The 25744-nt window shown below is 32.6% G+C and overlaps 1 protein-coding gene across 4 annotated transcripts in view; it reads left to right on the top strand.

Annotated features, from left to right (window-relative positions):
* Window positions 1-25744, top strand: part of ppip5k1b (diphosphoinositol pentakisphosphate kinase 1b) — a 64948-nt gene that overhangs the window by 23002 nt on the left and 16202 nt on the right. The window contains exons 9-31 of one of the 4 annotated variants that reach the window (XM_051099185.1): window positions 468-622; window positions 697-798; window positions 880-1041; window positions 1138-1259; window positions 3397-3498; window positions 3610-3696; window positions 3840-3915; window positions 4294-4403; window positions 6967-6990; window positions 9335-9420; window positions 9499-9624; window positions 13561-13682; window positions 14431-14613; window positions 14703-14844; window positions 16029-16252; window positions 16335-16462; window positions 18136-18250; window positions 18330-18437; window positions 18509-18625; window positions 18771-18908; window positions 20552-20648; window positions 22560-22667; window positions 24559-24621. In XM_051099185.1, coding sequence (XP_050955142.1) covers window positions 468-622; window positions 697-798; window positions 880-1041; window positions 1138-1259; window positions 3397-3498; window positions 3610-3696; window positions 3840-3915; window positions 4294-4403; window positions 6967-6990; window positions 9335-9420; window positions 9499-9624; window positions 13561-13682; window positions 14431-14613; window positions 14703-14844; window positions 16029-16252; window positions 16335-16462; window positions 18136-18250; window positions 18330-18437; window positions 18509-18625; window positions 18771-18908; window positions 20552-20648; window positions 22560-22667; window positions 24559-24621 — 2697 coding nt within the window. The remainder of the gene's footprint in view (window positions 1-467; window positions 623-696; window positions 799-879; window positions 1042-1137; window positions 1260-3396; window positions 3499-3609; window positions 3697-3839; window positions 3916-4293; window positions 4404-6966; window positions 6991-9334; window positions 9421-9498; window positions 9625-13560; window positions 13683-14430; window positions 14614-14702; window positions 14845-16028; window positions 16253-16334; window positions 16463-18135; window positions 18251-18329; window positions 18438-18508; window positions 18626-18770; window positions 18909-20551; window positions 20649-22559; window positions 22668-24558; window positions 24622-25744) is intronic. The other 3 variants (XM_051099186.1, XM_051099187.1, XM_051099188.1) reach the window with 3 other exon arrangements.

The following is a 25744-nucleotide window of genomic DNA, read 5'->3' as shown; positions in this document are numbered from 1 at the left end:
ACCTTAGTCATAAATTTGAAAAAATGCATGATATTCTGCGTGTTTAATAGTTAAAAATGAAACATGTTGCCTTTTCAACTTGATGAAATGTTAAGAAAATATTAATTTCAGTAAAATAAATAATATATATAAAAAAATTACTTCAGTTAATTTTCAGTTTATTCTTATTTATGTAATTCATTAATAGAATTTTATTAAAACGGTTTATTAAAAGCATTTTTTTTTTTTTCAGAAAAATGGCAGTTTGATTTATTTATTTATTTTTTTAAATATTTTTTTCCCCAAATCGTACAGCCTGATATATTTACCCTCATGTCGTTTATAAACCCATTTGCCTTTTTTTTTTTTTTTTTTTTTTTTTTTTGTTTGTTTTTTTTTTCGAGTGAATGGTTCAAGTTCCTCATAGTGTGTATATAAATACTCTCTGTTTTGCGAAAGGTTTTGACATTTTGACTTTGTGACATTAGAATGTAACCTGGTGGAGAGCGAGGACCATGTGGAAGTGAACGGAGAAGTGTTTCACAAACCGTTTGTGGAGAAACCCGTCTGCGCAGAGGACCACAATGTCTATATCTATTACCCAACCTCAGCTGGTGGCGGCAGCCAGCGTCTCTTTAGAAAGGTGCATATACTGATAGGTTTTAATAACTTAACATTTTTTTTGCTGTGGAGCTCATATGGTCCTTTCTTCTGTAGATCGGCAGTCGAAGCAGTGTGTATTCTCCTGAAAGTACTGTTCGTAAGACTGGATCTTACATCTACGAGGAGTTCATGCCCACAGATGGCACCGATGTCAAGGTACATATGATTTACGTGTCAAGACACTCTTGTATGTTGTGGCTTATAGTTTAGTTTGTTTGTTCCATATGGCTGTCATAGGTTTACACAGTAGGACCTGATTATGCTCATGCTGAGGCCCGTAAGTCCCCTGCTCTGGATGGGAAAGTGGAGAGAGACAGTGAGGGGAAGGAGATCCGCTATCCTGTGATGCTCACTGCAATGGAGAAGCTTGTGGCCAGAAAAGTGTGTCTTGCATTTAAAGTGAGTTGCAAAATAAAAAAGCAAAGTGTTTTCTCAGCTAAAAGTTAAGAATGATAATGAAAGCATTTTTTGTCTCATAACTTCTTTCCAAACCAGCAAACAGTTTGTGGTTTTGACCTCCTCCGAGCAAATGGTCACTCGTTCGTTTGTGACGTTAATGGCTTCAGCTTTGTAAAGAACTCCATGAAGTACTATGATGATTGTGCCAAAGTCCTTGGGTAGGTGAGGCCGTGTTGCTGTCTTGTTGTCTGTGATAACTCAAAAATCTCATTATCATACAATTTTTACATTTTACTAGGGCTGGGTAAAATTTCACATTTCGATTCTGATTCACAAGCTTGTGATTCAATAAATTTTTCGTTTCAATATTTGATTATATTGGATATATATCAGGTACAGTACAAGGAAAAAAAATCTCAACTACTATAGTACAGTACATATGAAAGTCATTTGGTACTAAATTACTATAATATCGAAGGTTAAAATTAACTGATTTGTATACAGATGTTTAAATTATGAAATTATGAAGTTATAATAATAAAGTTATAAGCACATTATTATATTTCTAATCCAATTTGTTTTTTGAAATATAAACATTTAAATGGTGGCCATCATAAAAACTTGACTGATTTATTCAAACAAATTAAACATTGAAGAACGGTAAAAATTATAATGATTGTTATGTGATGCATATGTGATCTTGCACCACTAAACCAGTCATAAGTGTACATTTTTCGAAATTGAGATTTATCATCTGAAAGCTGAAGCAAAAATTGTTTTGATATATTTATGGTAGAACATTTACAACATATCTTTATGGAACATGATCTTTAATTAATGTCCTAATGATTTTTGGCATTAAAGAAAAATCGATAATTTTGACCCATACAATGTATTTTCGGCTATTGCTCCAAATATACCTGTGCTACTTAAGGTTTTGTGGTCACATATATTCTCCACTCAATTTTTTTAGCTGACTAACGAGTTTATGGTCGCTGTGACCAATTTTTTTTTCTGTTTTTTTTTTTTTTTTGTTTCTGTTTTTTTCTGAGGTAAGTGATGTTACGTGACATAGTTTACAAGCTGATATATTGACGTCTTTCGACGGTTGAAACACTGATTGAGCAATTACATGAAAGATAAGTAAGTTGACATACTTTTGGATAACTTTGGATGCTTATTCATGTTTATTTCGTACTGAAACCGGTATCGAAGTGGAGAAGACGATCAGTTCATGTGTGCTTTGCGTTGGCGCCACCTTAAACTGAGGTGCTAAAGCTATTTGTCACTCCACATTAAACAGCATCAAAATGGCATTTATTGTTTGAATACTGTAAAAAAAAAAATGAGTTTCATGTCAAAAGTAAAAGAGCACAAAGCTTATTACAATTTATTGAATGGAAGGTGCGCTCCGATGTTCCGTTCATTAACTGAAAACAGGCAAAACTAATAAATTCTTGGGATTTAAGAATCAGTATTGTTTTGTAAAAATAAAAATCAATTAAAATCGAGAAATCAATTTTTTTTTAACCCAGCCCTAGATTTTGCAGCTACATGTTTTTTTTTTTTTTTTTTCAAAATTTGTAAATAAAAATTGCATTCTTAATACTTTAAAGTATCACATTAAATTAAACTTGTTACTTGCTGTCTTTGTAATTATTTGTGAAATTTACTTGCAATTTCTGAAGTTGTTTCTTTAAAATTCAACATATGCTCATTAAACTAACACTCAGTTTTCTTCCTTGTTTTATTTCTTTCTGAATTTCTTTTTTTCTTGAATTTAAAATGCATCTGTTCTTTAAAAAAAAAAAAAAAAAATTAAATCAGTATAAACTGGTTTGCTGGTCTCCCAGCCTGGTAAGGCTGATTGGTTGACTGGTTTTAGAGTGTTATTGGGCACTTTTTAGCTGACCACCATGCTAAACCAGCTAAATACTTCGTTGACAGGCTAGGAGCTAAGACCAGCTTAAGCCAGAAAAACAGCTTTTTTTTTATTATTTATATAGCGCTTTATACAATACAGGTCCTTTTAAATCAGCCAAAATCAGCAGTAATAAACAAGTAAATAATAGTATTAATGTTGCAAGGTTTTTCAATCAAGAAACTAATACAATTTCAGCTCTAAAGCTGCTCTGACAATAGTGCCATTATCCAATTCACTTAGTCCAGTGTTGATTCAGTTTAGTTCATTAATGGTGAATGTTGCTGGTTCATTAGTTCTAAAGTGAACTCAGTTCAACTTTTAAGCAGCTCTACAGAAGGCAATAGTGTCGATATTCAACACTGATGTATTCATTCCTGTGTTATAGGGTAATTTCTAGATATTTTAGCTCACATTTGATTTCTTTCCTTCAGAAACATGGTGATGCGAGAGCTGGCTCCTCAGCTCCACATTCCCTGGTCAATCCCCATGGAAGCAGAGGACATCCCTATTGTCCCGACTACCTCAGGAACCATGTGGGTGTACCATTCTTGTCCTAAGGACACATTTCACTTTATTAAAACCACCAGAATTATATGCTTGCTATGACTTGCTATGCTTTTGAACATGTCATCTCTTGTCTGAAGGATGGAGCTCCGTTGTGTTATTGCTGTAATTCGCCATGGCGACCGTACGCCCAAACAGAAGATGAAGATGGAGGTCAGGAACGCCCTGTAAGTGATGAATTTAAATAGGCTGCTTTCACATCACAGAATTGAACTGAATGATTATAGGATTCACTTCAAGATTCAAAGTGGCTGGGTCAAAGTTGTTTCTATGATTAAAGTATTTTATCTTCTGGCTATGTCCATTTCAGGTTTTTTGAATTGTTTGAGAAATATGGTGGCTATAAGTCTGGAAAACTCAAGCTGAAGAAACCAAAACAGCTCCAGGTGGGTCTGTTTTGAAGTACAAGTGATCTATGCAGTTAATTTATTTTTATGACAAGTGCTACTTCTTCTGTAGATGCAAGAACCGACATAATATTTCAGTTTCATAACAGGCTTGCCTCCAGCCTAATGATTTACTTTGTATGGCCCAGGAATTTGAGCCGCAAGGTCAAAGGTCAAGCAGGATTGAGCTGTCTTTTTTAAGACTGATGTAGTGTTATGTCTGGAATGCTGTACATGTGGATCTGTTGGATCTTGTGTAAAAAATAAATAAATAAATAAATAACTATGTGAACAGTTGATTAGGCTTTGGCCAATTTGATCTTATCTGTGCATTTCTGATTTGTACATCATTATGAAAACTTAAACCCTGTTTTATAGGAAGTGCTGGATATTGCTCGTCAGCTGTTGGCAGAACTGGTCCTACATAATGATTGTGAGATTGAAGAGAAGAAATCCAAACTAGAGCAACTGAAGACGGTTCTGGAGATGTAAGTAAACTGTTCAAAAGTTCAATAGCTGTGATACCAAACCTTCTGTTTCCAACCCTGTGACTTTATGGAAAGCTACTGTCCACACACCATCATATCATCTTGATCATTTCTAAAACATTTTTGAATCATTCTGTCTCCTGTTTATGCCCCTGAAATTTCCCACTTCTCTTTTCGCATCTTAGGGCACAAGGTCTTGCTGAACGTATAATAATTTCCAGACACATTTCCAGGATTTTTGATTAGCTTCACTATCGGTATTAGTAGGCCCTTGTGAAATGTGCACAAATGCTTGTATATCTTCTACTAGGGGTGTAACGGTACACAGATGTCACGCTTTGGTACGTTCGTCGGTTCGGGGGTCACAGATCGATATGATTTCGGTACAACAGGCAAAAAACAACAAATCTACTATGCTAAGTTTCTTTTCATTTATTTTGAACAGACTGTAGTACAAATTACAAACAGGAAAAACAACAAATCTACTATGCTAAGTTTCTTTTCATTTATATAGATTTTTTGAAAAAAGAAACTCAAATGGCACAAATTTCATTTGTTTTCTTTATTTTACAAAAACACCTTTTACAGTTATGCAGGGCTTTGTTTTCAAGAGCGCAACTCCTGGAATTTGCTGTTTATCTGCTGGCGGTTATAAAACAGCGTTTCATTACTGTGGGTGCCCCCTTCTGGATTGAGGGTGAATTGCCTGTATTTGTCGTAAGGCCTCATGCACCAAACCGAGATGTCCGTACCGTGACGGTTCGGTACGAATACATGTATCGTTACACCCCTAACTTCTACACATAGTTTTATCAGTTTAGTCAAAATTGAAAAATCTTTTAAATTTAAAATACATAAAATAATTATAATAATAATTAAATATTTAAAAATCATTCATTAAAAAAGCAACAAGTTTGACATATATAAAAACATATTTGTATATATGTAGCATTACTGTTAATGGTTGTTAAATAAGCTAAGCTCAGTACATTTAATTGTAAGTAGATGTGCACCTATATTTCAGTTTTACTCAATACAGAGAAGCCGATAATTAATTGTTGATGTTGCGGTAATTACCCGATAATTAGCAAATATTAAAATTTTGTACTGTTTTGAAATAAATTTGATTAAAAAATTAAATGGAAATGAGTATGTCAATTATCCAATTTTGACTGCTGCTGATAAATAATAAAAATTCTAATATCGAACATGGTACTGATATATTACATCTTCCTAGTTGTACCAGTTAAGTTTTGGAATGGAAAAATAGTGGGAATGAGCATGTACAATTAAATATCCAACATCAGCCAATACCAATAAATATATAAAAAAAAAAAAAAACTCTAATATCGGCAGGTTAAAGATGTGGTACCGATATATATTGCGTCTTCATAGTTGTACCAATGAAATTTAGGTGGGAACTTAAGTGTTTTTAGAAGGCAAAATACCAAAGGACAAGATTCATTTAATTTGTCCAAATGTCAAAATGTAAAAGTAGCGGAAATGAGCATGTACAATTAAATATCCAATATCAACTGCTACCGATAACTTAAAAACAAAATCTCTAAAATTGGCTGATTAAAGATATGGTACGGATATATTACTTCTCCCTAGTTGTACCAGTGGAATTTAGGTGGGAGGTTGTTGTTTTCACAAAGGAAAATCAATTTGTAAAGTTTGCAGATATTTTTGGGAATTAGTGCAAGCCTAGCTGGACTTGATTTTGTAACATGACACACATAGCCAAAACTTGCATTGCTATCATATCTTCTAGTCTAGTTTAATTATGAGTGTGTTTTATAGATCAACTTCATTTGTCCAGGCAAAAATGAGCATGTACTATTAAATATCCAATGTCAACCGATACCGATAAATTTAAACAAATCTCTAATATGTGGTTAAAGAAATGGTACTGATATATTACATCTCCCTTGTCTTTGTAGTGAAGTTTAGGTAGGAAATTTAGTGTTTTTAGAAAAATCACAAATTGAAAATCAGTTGTAAAGTGTGCGAATCTTCTTAGGAATCACTGCAAGCCTAATCCGACACATACATAACCAAAAAGTGTTTTTTATAGGTTAACTTAATTTGTCCAAAGGTCAAAATGTAAAGTGAAAATGAGCATGTATAATTAAAAATCCATTATTGAATGCTACAGATAAATTTGAAAAAAATCTCTAATATCGGCTGGTTAAAGATATGGTACCGATTTAGATGGGAGATTTAGTGTCTTTAGAAGGCAAAATCACAAAGGAAAATCAATTCGTAAAGTTTGCAGATCTTCTTAGGAATCAAGTATGATTCAATTCAAGCCTAGCCAGACTTGATTTTGTTGTTGACACACAGCTAAAACTTACATTGCTATCATATGTTCTAGTCTTAAGTGTCATGATACATGGATACAGGAGAAACCTGATATTTCATGAACAGCTGAATGTAACTGACTTGACTCATTTGCTTCCTTAAGATGTCCTCATGTGGATGAGTTTCTTAACTTCATTCATTTTCTCTCTCTTCTCCTCTCTCTGTGTCCCTCTTTGTGTCCTGGCCGTTCACTCCAAAGGGAATCCAGCCTGAATGATAATCAGTGCGCACTCTCATATCCCTTGTCTCTTTAGAAAGCAGGCAAAGTGGATCATAACCCTCATTAACCTGAGATCTTGTCCAAATTACTCACACTTTAATAAGGGCTCCAAAATTGACCGTACCTTGGAGATGAATCCCTTTTGCAATTCTGTGTGGCATCTGCATGTCATTTTGAAAGTGTTTCTAATCTCTCACGAACGCTCACTTCTTACAGACCCCTCTCAACGAGCTCAAATGAGGCACCTAATCAACACGTTATCGGTTGTCCGGGGTCATGGATTAACTAGGAAACAGGTGCTTGGGGAAGTGCTTGGGATTTGGGATGATTAAACATAATACAGCAGAGCAAATTCACTTCAGAGTCAGAGTCCAATATAAACTACGGATGCACTGACATTACAATTCTGGCCGATATTAATAAACTGTTAATTATTTTGATATTATGGCTGATAACTGATAATTGGCCAATATTAAAATTCTCTGTTTTTAATAAATAAATAAAACTGTAATTAATAACATCATCTAGGTTGCTCATTTTAGATAATGTATTCTGACTACTTTTTAGATTACTTTTAAATTGCTTTATCAAACTTTTTTTAAACTTGCCATTAAACACATAAATTACTTTTAAACTGTTAATATGAATAATTATTATTTCGTAAATAAATGTCACTATTGTTATTTTAAATGGTTTAAACAATAATATATATATATATATATATATATATATATATATATATATATATATATATATGTGTATATATATATGTATATGTATATAATATTATAAAATTGTATGTGTATGTATAAATATTTATTTATTTATATGTACACACACACACACACACACACACACACACACACACACACACATACACTCACACATACATACATACATATAATTATCATATATAATTATTTTTATATATAAAAATTATTTTGAAAATCAATATGAATAATTATAATTATTTTAAATGTTACTATTATATTTCAAATTGTTTAAATAATAATATATGTATATAATATTATATGATTATAAATTTATATATTATTGAATATTATAATAAAAATATATGTACATTTTTTATAAAAAATTTTTTATATAAAATATTTTAAACCATTAATATGAATAATTAGAATTATTATTTGTAAATAAATGTTACTATTATATTATTTTAAATTGTTTAAACAATAATATTAATGTATATATTATAAAATGATATAATATTAAATATTATATACACACACACACGTGTAAAAAATATTTTGAAACAATTAATATGAATAATTCTAAATAATATTTGTAAATAAATGTTATTTTTATTATTATTTTTATTATTTTTATTAATTTATTAATTTTTGATTGTTTAAACAATAACATATATGTATATATTATAAAAAATATATAAAATTATATAATATATAATATTTAAAAAAAAATTGTAAATAATTAATATGAATAATTTTAATTACTTGTTTTTTTAAATTATTTGTTAATAAATGTTCACTATTATGTTATTTTAAATGGTTTAAACAATAATAATGTAAAATAAAAATTATAATCACTAATGGCCTATATACATTATATTAATATATACCAATACAGCAATTAAGGAAAAGATATCGTCTGACAACCAAATCTTCAGCTTCAACAATAAAGCAATTTTTGCTTGCTATTCTGATTATTTACTGTTCCTTAAATATTTACACCACCGTTCGAAAGTTGGTGGTTGGTAAGATTATTTAAGGTTGAATATATTTGATCAAAAAATACATTAAAAACAGTAAAATTGTGAGATATTATTACAATTTTAAAAATAGCTGTTTTCTATATAAAAATTTTTTTAACTACAGTTGATTCTTGTGATGTCAAAGCAGAATTTTCATGTCTTTCAAATGCTTTACTGTCACTTTTGATCAATTTAATGTGTTCGTTCTAAATAAACGTATGAATAATGACCCCGACTTTTGAATACATTTTGAACACAATAATGCTTTATATAAAAGATATTTTAAAACTGTAGTGTCCAGTCATCAGGAATTCCTCACTCTCTGCTGTATTGTACAACCTAAAAACGTGACACTGTTGCAGATGCCACGTTTTATTCCTCCCAAAGCCTGTTGTTCCTGTAGAGACAGTCCTGGTATGGCACATATTAACCCCTGCCAGCTTGGGAAGGTCACTCAGAGACATGTTTCCAGAAACATGGAGGCCATAGAGCACCTGCTAGCGGTTTGAGCCCAGTGCTATGTCCGACGTGTGCTGTCTGTGTCATTCAGTAGGAGAATGCTCATTAAGAGGGGGTGGTATGTTTATGTCCCCCGCCCCGTCTATTGTTTTTCAGGTACGGCCATTTCTCAGGGATCAACAGGAAGGTGCAGCTGACTTACCTGCCCAATGGGCAGCCCAAAGCATCCAGTGAGGAGGAAGGTATGTGATTTAAAACATTGATTCAGAATTGGCTAGGTTACTGTTGTTGAACTTTTGACCTCTCTTTGTGTATGGCAGACGCTCTGAAGCAGGATCCATCTCTACTACTGGTGCTGAAGTGGGGTGGTGAGCTGACGCCAGCGGGTAGAGTTCAGGCTGAGGAGCTTGGACGAGCCTTTCGTTGCATGTACCCTGGAGGACAAGGTATAACTCTATACTCGCGCCAGCCAAAAAGCTGTCCTAGTAAACTGGATAAAAATACAGTGTATTTTAAAAATAGATTCACACTTCAGGCACACAAACATTACTGGAGTCTATTAGTGATAACAGATTACATGATGAAAACTGTAGTCAATAACATATAATCTAATTTACTAATTTTAGGTAATGTATTTTGACTACTTATTAGATTACTTCTTTTCAAATTTGCTTTGTACTTACCATTAAACATATCATATTGATATTAAAAAAAGAAAAGAGAAAGAAAATATGTTCCTTTTTTTATATCAACATTATAAAATGCATAAAACATTACATTAAACTAGGGTTTCCCCTACACTACAGTGTGTTTTGAGTTGATAATTACATCTTAAAATGTAAAAATACATTAAATATTAAAAACCTTAAATATATATATATATATATATATATATATATATATATAGACATTTTGAATTGATTTTAATGAATTTGAAATTAATTTAAAATGAATTATACAAATAATCTGCAAAATGCTAATTATTTTACCAAAATAAGAGGGACCATACAAAATGCATGTTATTTTTTATTTTATTTTTTTATTACTGACCTGAATAAGATATTTCACATAAATGATATTTACATATAGTCCACAAGAGAAAATAATAGTTGAATGTATAAAAAAATTACCTTTTTTTTTTTTTTTTTTTTTTTTTTTTTTTGGTTTCATTCATTTCATTTTGAGCGTTTGAACCTTCTGTAATAGTTGCATATGAGTCCCTCAGTTGTCCTGTACAGTCATTGTTGGAAAGGGTTCAAATAATGCACAAAAATGCTGAAAAACCAAAGAATTTGTGGGATCTGAAGGATTTTTCTGAAGAACCGCAGACAGTTTTAACTGTTCAGGACAAAAAAGGGACTCATGAACAACTATCACTAAACAAAAAACATAGCAGTGAATCATTCAGGTAACAACACAATATTGAGAATCAAGCGTGTGTAAACTTTTGAACGGGGTCATTTTTATAAATTCAACTATTATTTTTTTCTTGTGGACTTTATGTGAACTTCTTTTATGTGAAATATCTTATTGAGGTCAGTATTAAATTAAAAAAAACATGCATTTTGTATGACGCCTCTTATTTTGGTATAATAATTAACATTTTGTAGATTCTGCAAGTTGTATATAAATTTTTGACCTCAACTCTATGTTGAAATAATTATATTATAAAAATTAGAATATTATTGATATTAATAATACAACAAGGCATGCTTTCTTTCTTTAATTTTTGTCTCAAGAAGATTCTTGTGAATTCTCGCCCAAGTTGTTTGCAGGAACAGTTGTTTTGCTCCCTTTGCATGATGTCATGATAAATTGGATGCCTTGACAAGATATTGTGTCTGTTTTTAGGTAGTGGGGCAATGATGCAGGTTTTCAAAGCTTATAGCTTTAGGCCGAAAACCTGTTCCACCTGCTTGTTCAGTGGGCTTGGTGTATAAAAGCATGTAGGGGCAGGACTTGGGAAGGAATGAATACTTTCTTTACCTCAAGTAGCACCTTTAACTTTCAGCACACCAGCACAAGAACTTCTTAGTCATGCTGTGGAATCTTTAATTCACTTCCACCTGGACCTCAAATTCGAGTTCATATTTGCATGCTGCACCGAATTGAGTGTAACTCATTAAATGTCAGAGTTCACAGACTTACAAAGGCCAGACCATTTTCTCTCATCATACTGAGTCAGCAGCATTTTGCAATGCTGGTTAATGTGGTGTTCTTTTACCCTAAATTGTTAACTAGACAGCTGCAGGTCCCTTGGCTGTGAGTCCCCTATTGACTGTGGTAAGAAGAGATTTTGGATATGTGCGTGGTCTTGATATTGGGTTAATGCATCGTCCGCGCCATTCGTCATTTTAATTCCTTAACATCCATCTCATTAAACTAATCCAATCACAGGGACGCCACAGGAACATTCCATGCTTCGCTTTTGCCACGGATTGTGTGGAAGATTCCATGAAATGGTCATACTTTGACATACTGAGATAAAATATCATAGTTCATGAGAGGTTTTTCTTACCTAATAGCATGCAAGTTTAGCAATCAAGTTTAGCAAAGTTTGAAAATTGTAAAGCCATTTTTACAGTACACAGAGAGGTCAAGTACACATTTTTTTTTGGTGATATCTGTACAAACCTTTGTTAAATTACTGTGCTATCATTTCAACAATCTGTGATGTCTGTTACTGTGTTAGCATCGATTTCTGGTTTACCTATTAAACGCCATGTAAAAATGATTGGTTGCTTTACATGTCAGTCCAGTATCTTGTCTAAGTACACTACCAGTCAAAAGTTTTTGAGCAGTAAGATTTTTAATGTTTTTTTTTTTTTTTTTTTTTTTTAAGAAGTCTCTTCTGCTCACCAAGCCTACATTTATTTGATCCAAAGTACAGCAAAAAACAGTAAAATTTAAAAATATTTGTACTATTTGAAAACTTTTCTATTTGAATATATTTTAAATTGTCATTTGTTCCTGTGATCAAAGCAAAATTTTCAGCATCATTACTCCAGTCTTCAGAAATTAATTCTAATATGTTGATTTGCTGTTCAAGAAACATTTATTATTGTTATTATTTTTAGATTTTTATTTTTATCAATCTTTAAAACAATTGAGTACATTTTTTCAGAAGTGTTTTTTGAGCAACAAATCAGAATATTAGAGTGATTTCTGAAGGACCATGTGACTGGATTAATGATGCTAAAAATTCACCTTTGAAATCAGGAATAAATTACGTTTCAAAATACATTCCAATAGAAAACAGTGATTTTAAGTAGTAAAAATATTTCAGATTTTTACTGTTTTCACGAAACTTTGGATCAAATAAATGCAGGGTTGTTGAGCAGAAGAGACTTCTTTTAAAAAAAAAAAAAAAAAACAAAAAAAAAAAAACATTAAAAATCTTACTGTTCAAAAACTTTTGACTGGGAGTGTAGGTGGAATAAGACCGTGTCAGCTGGACTTTTCAGGTGGTTTGAACTCTTTTTAAACTCTATGAAAGCCTGTTTCCACCAAATTAGAAAAAAAAAAAACATGCTTTGGGCATAAAAAGTCATATTTATGGGATCCAGAGTCAAAATTGACATACTACTGTAAAGCGTAAGTCAAAATAATTAAGACATAAAAATGTTAAGTTTATGATTTAATGTGTATTAATCAGATTTTCCATCTCGTAAATGACTTTTTGTCATAATTACATAAAATGTTGACATTTTATGTCATAATTTACTTTTTTTTCTGTATCAGTATTAATATCTAATTATGCTTTACCTATTTTTTTTTATATATATTTTTTAATGTGGTGGAAATGGGCTTCCATTAAGGCTGTGTATATACACAGGACATTGCGTTCAAAACCAGCCTCATGAAAATTGTTAAACATTTGCTGTCTTAAAAATATGCTTACAGCCTAATGGCTAAATACCTGCATCTGACACTTGTTTACATGGACAGAAAGAATGAATGGACCACAAGAATACATCCTGTGTAAATGGCCCCAAAAACAAATCTAACTGTCAGGTAGTTTGTTTTACGGGCCTCATCTGTTCTCTCAAATGGACATTCTGGAATCTTAAATCAGAGTTATGTTTGCTGCTCAATGTACTGCAGTGCAACACTCATGTGAGAAGCACCTAAACCCATATTGCCAGATGCTTTCAGCAGTGTGGCTGCATTGGAATGCATGGATTTTTTTAAATTTTGTGGAGACAGTCTTCAGCCAGATGGTTGTTCAGCACATTTTATGTAGGTTGTTAAAAATGGTTACGTAATGTGAATGTGTGTGTGTATCCTCATGCTCATTCTTTTGGCTCCAGGTTATGCACATAAGTCTGGAGCTCTGTTCTTGAAATTGTTATTTCAAAGACTGCTTCTCTGTGCTTTCGCAGGCGACTATGCCGGCTTCCCTGGTTGTGGCCTACTCCGTTTGCACAGCACATACCGCCATGACCTCAAAATTTACGCATCCGATGAGGGTCGTGTGCAGATGACTGCGGCGGCGTTTGCAAAGGTTTGTTGGGTTTGTTTGCGAGATATGTTTGTATTGCATAATGCTTTTAGATGGGATTGCAGTAGATTTACAGTGGAGTTAAAAAATTATGCTTCATTTAGATGAATATAATTGGAGCTTTTAAATGTCCTGGCTCTTCCAAGCTTCATAATAACAGTGAATGGGTGTTGAGATTTTGAAGTCCAATAAAGTGCATCCATCCATCATAAAAAGTACTCCACACAGCTCCATGAGGTTAATAAAGGCCTTCTGAAGCAGGTTAACACGGAAGTAACAAATATAGAAGTTCAGTGGAGAGAACAAAACAAAACACCAGTCACAAATTAAAAGTACAAAATGAGGATTTGTAAAAATAGAAATTCAGAGGATTTCGATATAAGTCAAGAGGTGATTGGTTTTCCTTTGCTGTAAACAAAACTTGGTTCTCGCGAAATTATTTGCTTATTCTCACCGGAGCTTATGCTATGCCAACGTCCTGTGTCATCCAAACGCATTGATTTGCTTCAGAAAGTGTCCATGTGAAGGACTTTTTATGATGGATGGATGCACTTAGTTCTTCAAAATCTCAACAGCCATTCACTGACATAAAACTTGGAAGATCCGGAACATTTTTTTTAAAGTAACTCTGTCTGTATTCGTCTGAAAGAAAAAAAAGTCATGTACACCTTTTGAGGGCGAATCAATTCATGGGGTAATTTTAATTTTTGGATGAACTGTCCTTTTAATTTACATTCAAATTTGTATCCAGGGCCTGTTAGCACTGGAAGGAGAGTTGACTCCAATCCTCGTTCAGATGGTGAAGAGTGCCAACATGAATGGACTGCTAGACAGCGACAGCGACTCGCTCACTGACTGCCAACAGAGAGTCAAAGCTCGATTACATGAGATCATGCAGAAGAGCAAAGACTTCAGTGAGGATGACTACAACAAGGTGAAGCAAGTTTCAACTGCAACTTTTTAAAAATGGCTCATAATCTCAGTCTAACTGAAAGAGTCTTAAATTTGTCCTGTCTCTTTAAGTTGGCTCCAACAGGCAGCCCATCTCTGGTGAACTCTATGGGGGTAATTGTCAATCCAGTCAGGATTTGTGATCGTGTTCACACCCTAATTAAAAGCCTTACTTGTCAGATCTGTAAAAGGCTGGAAGACCCCAAATCTGCAGGTTTGTCCTCTTTCTTGGCTTTTTACTTGCATATAGTTTACTTGAAGTCAAAAGTTTACATACACATTGCAGAATCTGCAAAATGTTAATCATTTTACTAAAATAAGAGGGATCATACAAAATGTATGTTATTTTTTTTTTATTTAAGACTGACCTGACTTCACATAGAAGATGTTTACATATAGACCACAAGAGAAAATAATATTTGAATTTATAAAAATGACCCCATTCAACAGTTTACATACACTTGATTCTTAATACTGTGTTGTTACCTGAATGATCCACAGCTGTGTTTTTTTTTTGTTTTGTTTTGTTTACTGATAGTTGTTCATGATCCCTTGTTTGTCCTGAACAGTTAAACTACCCACTGTTCTTCAGGAAAACTCTTCAGGTCCCACAAATTCTTTGGTTTTTCAGCATTTTTGTGTATTTGAACCCTTTTCTAACAATGACTGTATAATTTTGAGATGCATCTTTTCACACTGAGGACAACTGAGACTCATATGCAACTATTACAGAACGTTCAAATGCTCACTGATGCTTCAGAACGAAACACCATGCATTTGAGCCAGGGGTAAAAACTTTTAAACAGAATGAAAATGTGTACATTTTTCTTATTTTGCCTAAATATCATATTTTTTCATTTAGTACTGCCCTTCAGAAGCTACAGAAGACACTTACATGTTTCCCAGAAGACAAAATAAGTTAAATTTAGCCTGATTTTCAAATTCTGAAAGTTTTTACCCCCCTTAATACATTGTGTCTCCTTCTGGAGCATCAGTGAGCATTTGAACGTTCTGTAATATTTGTTTATGAGTCCCACAGTCGTTCTCAGTGTGAAAATATGGATCTCAAAAACATATAGTCATTGTTGGATAGGGTTCAAATACACAAAATTGCTGAAAAACCAAAGAATTAGTGAGACCTGAAGGATTTTTCTAAAGAACAGCAGGCAGTTTAAGGACAAGCAAGAGATTCATGAACAACTATCACTAAACAAAAAAAAAAATCTGCATGGTGTATGAACTTTTGACCTCAACTGTGTGTGTGTGTATATATATATATATATATATATATATATATATATATATATATATACATACACACATACATACATACATACATACATATATTAATATGCACAATATGTATACACGTATATGTAATATTCATAATATTCACAGATCTGCAGCTATACCACAGCGAGACTCTGGAGCTCATGTTGCAGCGCTGGTCTAAACTGGAGCGTGACTTCCGCATGAAAAACGGCCGCTATGACATCAGTAAGATCCCAGACATCTATGACTGTGTGAAATACGACACCCAACACAATTCTTCTCTGGGTCTGGAGGACACGCTGGAGCTTTTCCGTCTGTCCAGAGCACTTGCGGACATCATCATCCCCCAGGTAGAGGAATCGATAATGTGACTAACAGTGTTCGCTTATTTTCTTTCATCTTGCTGTTATCTGCATACGCACTCTCTTTCAGGAGTATGGAATCACTAAAGCGGAGAAGCTTGATATCGCCAGTGCCTACTGCCTGCCTCTGGTCAAGAAGATTCAGCTGGATCTTCAGAGGACACATGAGGATGAGGCAGTTAACAAACTGCATCCACTGTGAGTCTCTGTACTGGGGTCCAAAGCCAAACTCTTTGACAGGGTGAAGGCTAAATCACATTTTGCATACTGGGCTGGGCGATTTATCTGATTTTATTGAAAAAAAAAAAAAAAAAAAAAAAACGAGAATTGGTCAAACACTCGGAAAAAATTGTAATTGTAATTGAAATTGTAATTTTGCTATACATCCTGTACAGTGTATCAGTTAATTATTATTAGTACATTCAACTTCTAGCCTGCATGCATACATACTTTTTGGGGTAATATTACACAAACACGTGCTTAACTTGTAAGTATTATTAATATTGATACATTTTTTAGTCATAGTTGCTTTTTGATGAACGTGTTTATTGTCATATTTATCAAATAATTATGCATTTAATCTACATTCATATTTATCTTTAATATATATTTAAACTTAACATAAATTTTATGATATATTTAAATGTATTCCATTGTATTTCTGCACAAAAATAGCATACGATTTTGTCAACAAAATTAACATTTTTGTCTTTTGTTGACAATGACATCTAAAATACCAGTGAACCAAACTTACTGTATATTTATATTTATGTTTATTCATTTATGTATTTATTTAATTCAGTGCTTTTATTTTCATTGTTGTTTAATAATGCCAAATTTGTTTGAGTCATGCTATCATAGACTGTGGCAGGGTTTTTGTTTTTTGTTTTTTTTTACACGATTGTTTTAAATTTATAGTCGACTTTTGACATTGCTAGTCCTAATATTGACACATTGACTTACTACATACTTAAAGGGATAGTTCACCAAAAAAATGAAAATTACCCCATGATTTACTCACCCTCAAGCCATCCTAAATGTATATGACTTTCTTCTTTCAGACGAGTACAATCGGAGTTATACTGAAAAATATCCTGGCTCTTCCAAGCTTTATAATGGCAGTGAATGGGTGTTGAGATTTTGAAGTCCAATAAAGTGCATCCATCCATCATAAAAAGAACTCCTCACAGCTCCGACAGGTTAATAAAAGCCTTCTAAGGCAAATCGATGCATTTGTGTAAGAAAATTATACATTTTTAAAAACTTTTTGTTTATAGTTTTGTTTACAGCAAAGAAAAAATAGTCTCCTCCAACATTTTTCTTTACAAATCTTCATTTATCACTTGTAATTTGTGACCGGTGTTTTATTTTGCTTTTTTCTCTGCGCTTTTGTGTTCGTCACTACGTTTGCTGAAACGTCACTCTCTCATAAACGCGCGCGTATGACAGTTAGCAGAAGCTAGAAATTGTGGTTTATAAAGTTTTAAATATATATATTTTTCTTACACAAATGCATTGATTCGCTTCAGGAGGCCTTTATTAACCTCCTGGAGCCGAGTGGAGTACTTTTTTTGATGGATGGATGCACTTTATTGGACTTCAAAATCTCAACACCCGTTCACTGCCATTAAAAAACGTGGACATTTTTTAATATAACTCCGATTGTATTTGATTGAAAAAAGAAAGTCATACACCTAGGATGACTTGAGGGTGAGTACATCATGGGGTAATTTAAATTTTTGGGTGAACTGTCTCTTTAAGTTCCCACTTTATTCTTCTGTTGTTTTCAGCTGTTGTATTATAAAAAGTTCTGCAGACTCAGAACCTGTTAGTGATCAGTTTTGTGTTTTTCATCCCTCCTGGTGGTTCAGGTACTCCCGGGGCGTGATGTCTCCGGGTCGGCATGTTCGAACCCGGCTTTATTTTACTAGCGAAAGTCACGTACACTCCCTACTTAACATCTTCCGTTACGGAGGCCTGTTAGACGTAAGTAAACAATCATCAATCACGCATATTATCATGTGTAATGCAGGTTACTACATTTATCTCATCTGTGTCTATTTAGGAGGAAAAAGATGAACAGTGGAAGCAGGCTATGGACTACCTCAGTGCTGTAACCGAGCTCAACTATATGACACAGATTGTTATTATGCTGTATGAGGACAATAACAAGGTACACGATCTGGCATCAGCTCTTTGTGCCCAATTCCGATGCTTCTTTCATATGCTGACGTGTGTTTGTAGGACCCCTCCTCAGAGGAGCGTTTTCATGTGGAGTTGCACTTTAGTCCAGGAGTGAAGGGGTGCAAGGATGAGGATAATGCACCAATGGGTTTTGGCTTCCGGCCCGCCTCGTCCGAGGTCTGTTTCATTCGTCCCAAGGATTATATATAGGCCTATATTTATTACAGACCACATTACTTTGCTGAGTCTTGGATTTTATATACAACTTTCTATGAAATATTGCATGCTGGATCTCTTCTAATAGTCATTTGTTATGTAACAGAACCACGAGAAGCAGACAGACCCAGGCAGTCTGGAGGACCTTTCTCAAGATGAGCCTGACAGAGCCGTACTGACTGAGCCAATCAACATTCAGAGGAAGTCCCCGCTCATACGCACCCGAAAGGCTGGATCTATGGAGGTACAGTACTGTATTATGGAGTCTGTTACTTGGCTTTAAGTTTTTTATTTGATGATATATGTTATCCAGTGTTTTGGATAATATTTTAACAGTTTGCCCTGATGACAGTATAAAATACAATTATGTATTGTAAAACATAAATACAAAAATACAATTTATTTATTATGGTATTTAATTACAGAATATTTATTATAAAACTTTTAGTATGGTAGTATTTCTTTTTAGTATTTAAGTACGAATGTTGTTTGAATGTTTAAAATGATTAAATTTTATGGGTAATATTTTAACAATTTGACTTGATGCCAATTTAGAAAATACAGTTATATATTGTAAAAAAACTAAATACAAAAATAGAATTTGTTTATTTAATTTATTTTGGCATTTAATTATATTACAAAATATTTATAACTTCAGAATGTATTTTTTAGTATTTTAATCCTTTTGTATTTTAAATGTTTTAAAATGATTGGATGTTTTGGATAATATTTAAAGAATTACCTTAATGTCATGATAAAGTACAATTATATGTTGTAAAAAAAAAAAGTAAAATTAATTATTAATTTTAATATTATTAATTATTAATTTATTTAATTTATTTTCTTTTTTAATTAAATTTTAATTACAAAAATATTCATCATAAATCTTTATTATTTTAGTTTTAATTTTTTAGTATTTTAAATGTTTAAAATGATTCCATATTTTGGATAATATTTTAACAATATGCACTGATGACAGTATAGTATAGAATTATATACTGTAAAAATAAATACAGAAATGCAATTTATTTTTTTTTAATTATTTTTTATTACACATTTTTTTTGTCATAAATCTTTAGTATTTTAATGTTTATTTGTAGTATTTTAGTACTTTAGTATTTTAATTGTTTAAAATGATTAAATGTTTTAGATCATATTTTAACAATTTGCCTTAACAACAGTATAAAATACAATAATATATTGTAAAAAAAAAATAAAATAAATAAATACAGTTTGTTTATTTTATTTTGGTATTTAATTATATTTAATTACAAACATGTATATCATAAGTCTTTAGTATTTTTATATTTATTTTTAGTATTTTTGTACTTTTAGTATTTTAAATGTTTTGGACAATATTTTAACAATTTGTCATAAAGACAGTATAAAATACAAAATTACGATTTATTTATTTTGGTATTTAATTATATTTAATTACAAAAATATTTATTATAAAACTTTAGTATTTTAGTATTTATTTTTAGTACTTTAGTAATGCAAAAACGGTTTCAAATGTTTGAGCTCTGTAATATTGTATTTGCTTAATACTTTTGTTAAGCAAAGATGCCTTAAATCGTTAAAAAGTGATAGTTAAGACATTTATAATGTTAAAAAAAAAATCAGTTTTAAATAAAAGCTATTATTTTTATCTTACTACTTGAAGAATCCTGAAATTGATCAGCTGTTTTCAAGAATGTTTCTTCAGTGCCAAATAATATAAAATATAAAGATACACATAAAATAGTCCCTCACAGAGGGATTGTTATATTTGTGGGTTATTAGCATCAAAACATTTTTAAAACCCCTGAATAAGTTGAATTTACATAGAAAGATATTAGTGTTTTGTGTATATGTCTGTTTTTTGACTTCATTTTCATCTCTCTGCAGGCTCTTTCAGAGAGCAGCACTTCTTCTCGAGGACTGGCGTATCGTATCTTCCCGTCGACTTCTCGTCAGTCACCTGAGATCAAACCCAGCGGGCTAGGTGGGAATTACATTTCACTTGTGTTGTTTCTACGTAGCAGATCTCTCCTGTCATCGGTCTCATTGGAAAAACCTCTCAACTTCTCTTAAGTGTTCTGTCCCCATTGACCGTTAAATGCCCGTTTCTGTTTAGCGCCAATGAGACAGTTCAAGGACCCTGCTCGAGCTTATTTAAATCATGCCATACTCAGAGCGTCGGAAATGTGTCCATGCTGCCAGTAGTGGTCTAAATATGGCTGCTGGCAGCTGCTATTCTTGTCTATACTATTTCCATTTCCAAAGAACATTTATGAGGCGACAATGCACAATGTTTCGTAGCCTCTGCGTTGCGTAAAGTTTAGAGATTGTGGCTAATGTTATTTGCACCTTACTAAAACATTATAGCATGATTTACAGATCACTATTTTTTTTTTTAACTAAGTGCATGTTGCATGTGGCATTGAGCTGTAAATCAAGTGTTTTTTTTTTTTTTAATTACTGCCCTCTAGTGGCTTTTTTTTTGTTCTTTAGAGCCACAGAACTCAAATTACATTTGTGTTTCTCTGTGAATGTAATTATGTTACCAGCAGAAGACCAGCAGTTTAACTAGGTTTTGTATATTAAAAAAAAAGTTTTCTATGTCCCTGGAATTGAGCGTAAAAGAATAGTTTAGCCAAAAATAAATGTCAAAAATTGGTCAATGACAAATAAGAGTGTCCAAGAAGACAAACTTTTATAAAAATCTATTTTAAAAAGCTTGTGCAAAGTTATCTGTGTTCGTTCTGGTTTAATATGGTTCTGAAAAACTTGTGTACAGTTTTCAACAAAGTACTTAATTCAATAATAATCTTGATAATTTGATAATAGTGGAAAGAAAAGAAAAATAAAAGAATTATAAAACAGAGCACATTCCACAGTTAGCCTAGTAGTTATTTTAGGGTAAATATTTAAACTTTTTTATGAATTATAAATAATATATGTATATAATATGTAATACGTAAGTTCAAATAACATATAATAAATGCATAAATACAATAAATACAGTTCTAATAACATATTTAATATAAAAATGTAATATTTATTTACATATTATATTTATTATTAAATTAATATAGTTATATAATTTCAATTTTAAAATTTAATTGTAAATTTAAAATAAAAAGATCTAAAACTAAAAATAAACACTAAAATGCTGCAAAAGTCTTTTTATGAAATTTTTGTTTTTTTAAAGAAGACTTTTCTGCTCACCAAGCCTGTATTTTTTTTTTATCCAAAGTACAGCAAAAAGAGTAAAATTTTGAAAAATTTAAAATAACAGTTTTCTTTTTGAATATGTGTTAAAATGTAATTTATTAAGCTGAATTTTTAGAATCGTTACTCTAGTCATATGATCCTTCAGAAAACATTCTAATATTCAAATTTACTGCTCAAAAAGTTATTATTAGTATTATTATTATTAAAACAGCTGAGTAGAATTTTGTCAGGTTTCTTTGAATAGAAAGTTCAGAAGAACAGCATTTATCTGAAATGGAAATCTTTTGTAACATTATAAATGTCTTTATCATCACTTTTGATCAATATAAAGCATCCTTGCTAAATAAAAGTATTTAATTTCCATAATTTGTTTCCCCCCCAAAAAAGATCGCTGTAGCTTCTGTGTACTCACCTGTGCGTAATCAAATGCATAGGAAAACATTTGTGACAGTTTAATTTTTGTTCTGGATCTAGGAGGATTATATATATATAAATATATAAATATATAAATAATTTTAGAACAGTTCATTTTACTTTTGGGTGAACTATCCTTTTAAGTTTGGATGAGAAGCTGCATGTTCACTTGCACATTCACTTGAAAACTAACCACTACTAATCATCGCCCCCCTCCCCTCCCCACCCGCTTCGCCCCACGGTGTCCCTCCCCCCCCACACGCAGGTGCCCAGTGTGCGGGCCTCTTCAGTGCCTCCTTCCCCAACTTGAGAGACCTAGCACGAGATCCCCGCAAAAAGCCCTCCTCGCTCAAGAGTCGGCCTTCTAAAGCCGGTATGTCCCAAACACACACACACACACACACACACACACACACACACACACATAGGGTTATCTTACCAGGCTGACCTGAAGATCATCACAAACGTCCCAGCAAACAATTCTTCTGAATATTGTAAAGATATTCCCATTTAACTAAAAGATTTAGTTCACTTCCAAAATAAAAATTTCCTGATTATTTACTCACCCAAATCAAATTGCAGTTTCAACACAGCTTCAAAGGGCTCTAAACAATCCCAGCCAAGGAACAAGGGTGTTATCTGGCAAAACGATTGGTCGTTTCCAAAAAAAAAAAGAATATGCTTGTCTTGCGCTCTGTGATTCGGATCCATAACTTCATGCATTAAATAATCATGTTGGAAAGGTCACGCCCTTTTAGTTCATCATCTGTGTACTCAATTTCATTTTCTCCTCCAACCTCAAAATCAACCATCATCATTGTTTAGCCTTTTTTTGTAAAGGGCGTTTTTACTTTCTTCGCACATTGGCTTTGTAAACACTGGGTCGGTACTTCCGACTATGTCATGTGACCTTTGTAGCGTGATTACATAATGCGCGAGGTCCAGCTACTGCAAGATGAGCATTTTTGGTTAAAAAGTATAAAAACGTTAATCTTTTTCCAAAATGTAATGATCATTTCACTAAATAAGTTCCTTATTCCTCAACTGGGATCATGTAGAGCCCTTTGAAGCTACATTGAAACTGAAATTTGGACCTTCAACCCATTGATCCCCATTGAAGTCCACTATATGGAGAAAAATCCTGGAATGTTTTCCTCAAAAAATGTCTTTTCAACTACAGAAAGAAAAAAATGAATATCATGATTGACATGGGGTGAGTAAATCACCAGTAAATATTTATTGTGGTGTGAATTAATCAGTGCAAAAAAAGTTGATAAGCATTCAATATTATCTTCTTGTACACTATTTGCTATATCCTAGTGGCTGTTTTTCAGCTTACTTCATTGAATATGTACTCGAAATTTTAGTCTAGCCTTCAGACATCCCAAATAAACAGGAGATGTTCCTAAACCATTTGCGTTTAGCTGTTTATCAGTGTCTCTCATAGGAAAATGAGGTTTCCACAGTGACCGAATGTTATAACTAATCGTTTGTCACCTTTGCTACCTCCAAACTGCTTATTTGCATGCTGCATATGCATGTAAACAAACGTTTGTTCAATAATTGCACAAATTTGCAAGCTATTTTATGCAGGAGGGAAACATTTTAGTATCCCGCAGCACTTCTGGCAATTGGTTTGTGATGGATAATATCCATGGCAACACAAATTATTGCTTTTACCACAATCTCTAAAGACTCATTGAGTGATATAATGGTTATTTTTAAAACATTTATTAAAAACTGCCCTTTAGTTTCCAACATACAGTGAAAACGAAAGCATTTTCTCCACCTCTGTCAGTATCAAATACATTATTTGAATTTTTAATTTGATTGTGTTATTATATTTATTTTTATTATTATTAAGAACACTAATTGTAATAAACACTTCTCTCTCCTAAGGAGCATTAACAGTTTTGTCCACAGGGTGTTGCTGTGTCTCTGAGATATGGAGGATTACCTTCTATAAGACTTTTGAAACGGCACCCAAAATACTGCCATGTCATGCTGCATCCAAAAGGATGCTGTAGCACAGAGAATTCTGGGTAGTTTGTTGTGACATCTGTTGTTTCTCAATCTCCTCTTTCAAGGGTAACATGTGGCCGCACTGTTACTTCTACCTGCTTGATATTTATTGCGTTATTAGGAACAGAAATGATTGCATGATGGTGGGAGGATTAAAAATGCGGGTCGTTTTGAGTCAAAGCGAAAGCTCACAAGGGGCACAATGACACGAGTAATGCCGAATGCCTCTTTTATCTCCTCAGAGCTGCTCTCTATGCCGGCAGTAAAGAGATTTTCTGTGTCATATGCCAGGCATCCGACTAACGGTATGTTTGGAGTTTTTGAATCCGTGTTTTTTATTTTTTGTTTACACTCTTCTGCATGCCTTCTGCTGCTAGTCTTCGTAATTTAGCACCGTTTGTGTAAATAATTTCATAAATCAGGAAGGCTTTTCTTCACCTTTTTTATTTCGATTCACAAGACACACCCATCTTAATTCATTCCTCCTTCTGATTGGATAGATGCATGGGTTGTGTACCGAATATATCTCTCTTGATATATTGCTGTTTGTGTGGAAAAATGTGTGAACGCCTTTTATGTTGATCCACTTGATTTAGAAATGGTTAACCCTTCCACCACCATTACTGCTTTAATGATCATATGCATTACTTTAAATGCCTCAAAATAGATGTCTTTGCAAAAATTAGTCTTTATCTACACTCTTAAAAATAAAGGTGCTTCACGATGCCGTAGAAGAACCTTTTTGTCTATATGGTTCCATAAAGAACCTTTAACATCTGAAGAATCTTTCTGTCTCTCAAAAGGTTCTTTGTGGCAAATAAGGTTCTTCCGATTATAAAAAGGTAAGAAAGAGATTCTTTAAAGAACCTTTGACTGAATGGTTCTTTGTGGAAGCAAAAATGGTTCTTCTATGGCATCGTTTGAAGAACCTTTTGAAGCACCTTTGTTTTAAAGAGTATACATTGAAATGTCAGAAGAACACATTTATTTGAGAAGAAAACTGATATTAAGACTTTTTAGAGAATTTAAGTTTATTTTTCTTTTTAGGGTTATTAGGGCCCTATGATTTTCGTGATGCGGAAAACTTGACCTGTGTCTGTAAATGAAGAGTTTGGTTCCCAAACGCTATAAATCCATTTTGATTTATTTGAGTAAAAATGTGTTTTCTCTACCAATAAAGTGACAAACTTTCACATAGCATCTTTAGGTTCGAATAACTTTTAAAAATTCAAATCTAGATTTTGATTTTAAAGAATTTATTATAAAAACAGTTAATTTTTTTCCCAAAATGCAATAAATCCATCAGGGCTCTACATTTACTTTTCTTTTTAGGAGCACCTTCTAATCAATAATCAAAAAATCGGATTAAAAATTAGCCTTTCCAGTACGAGTTAACATTTGTGAATTACTGAATTAAAGGGGGATTTT

The sequence above is a fragment of the Labeo rohita genome, chromosome 25 (assembly GCF_022985175.1).
Source record: "Labeo rohita strain BAU-BD-2019 chromosome 25, IGBB_LRoh.1.0, whole genome shotgun sequence".
In the NCBI taxonomy this organism is placed as follows: domain Eukaryota; kingdom Metazoa; phylum Chordata; class Actinopteri; order Cypriniformes; family Cyprinidae; genus Labeo; species Labeo rohita.
Note: the sequence above shows the minus strand (reverse complement) of the source record. Positions and strands in the feature narration are given on the sequence as shown.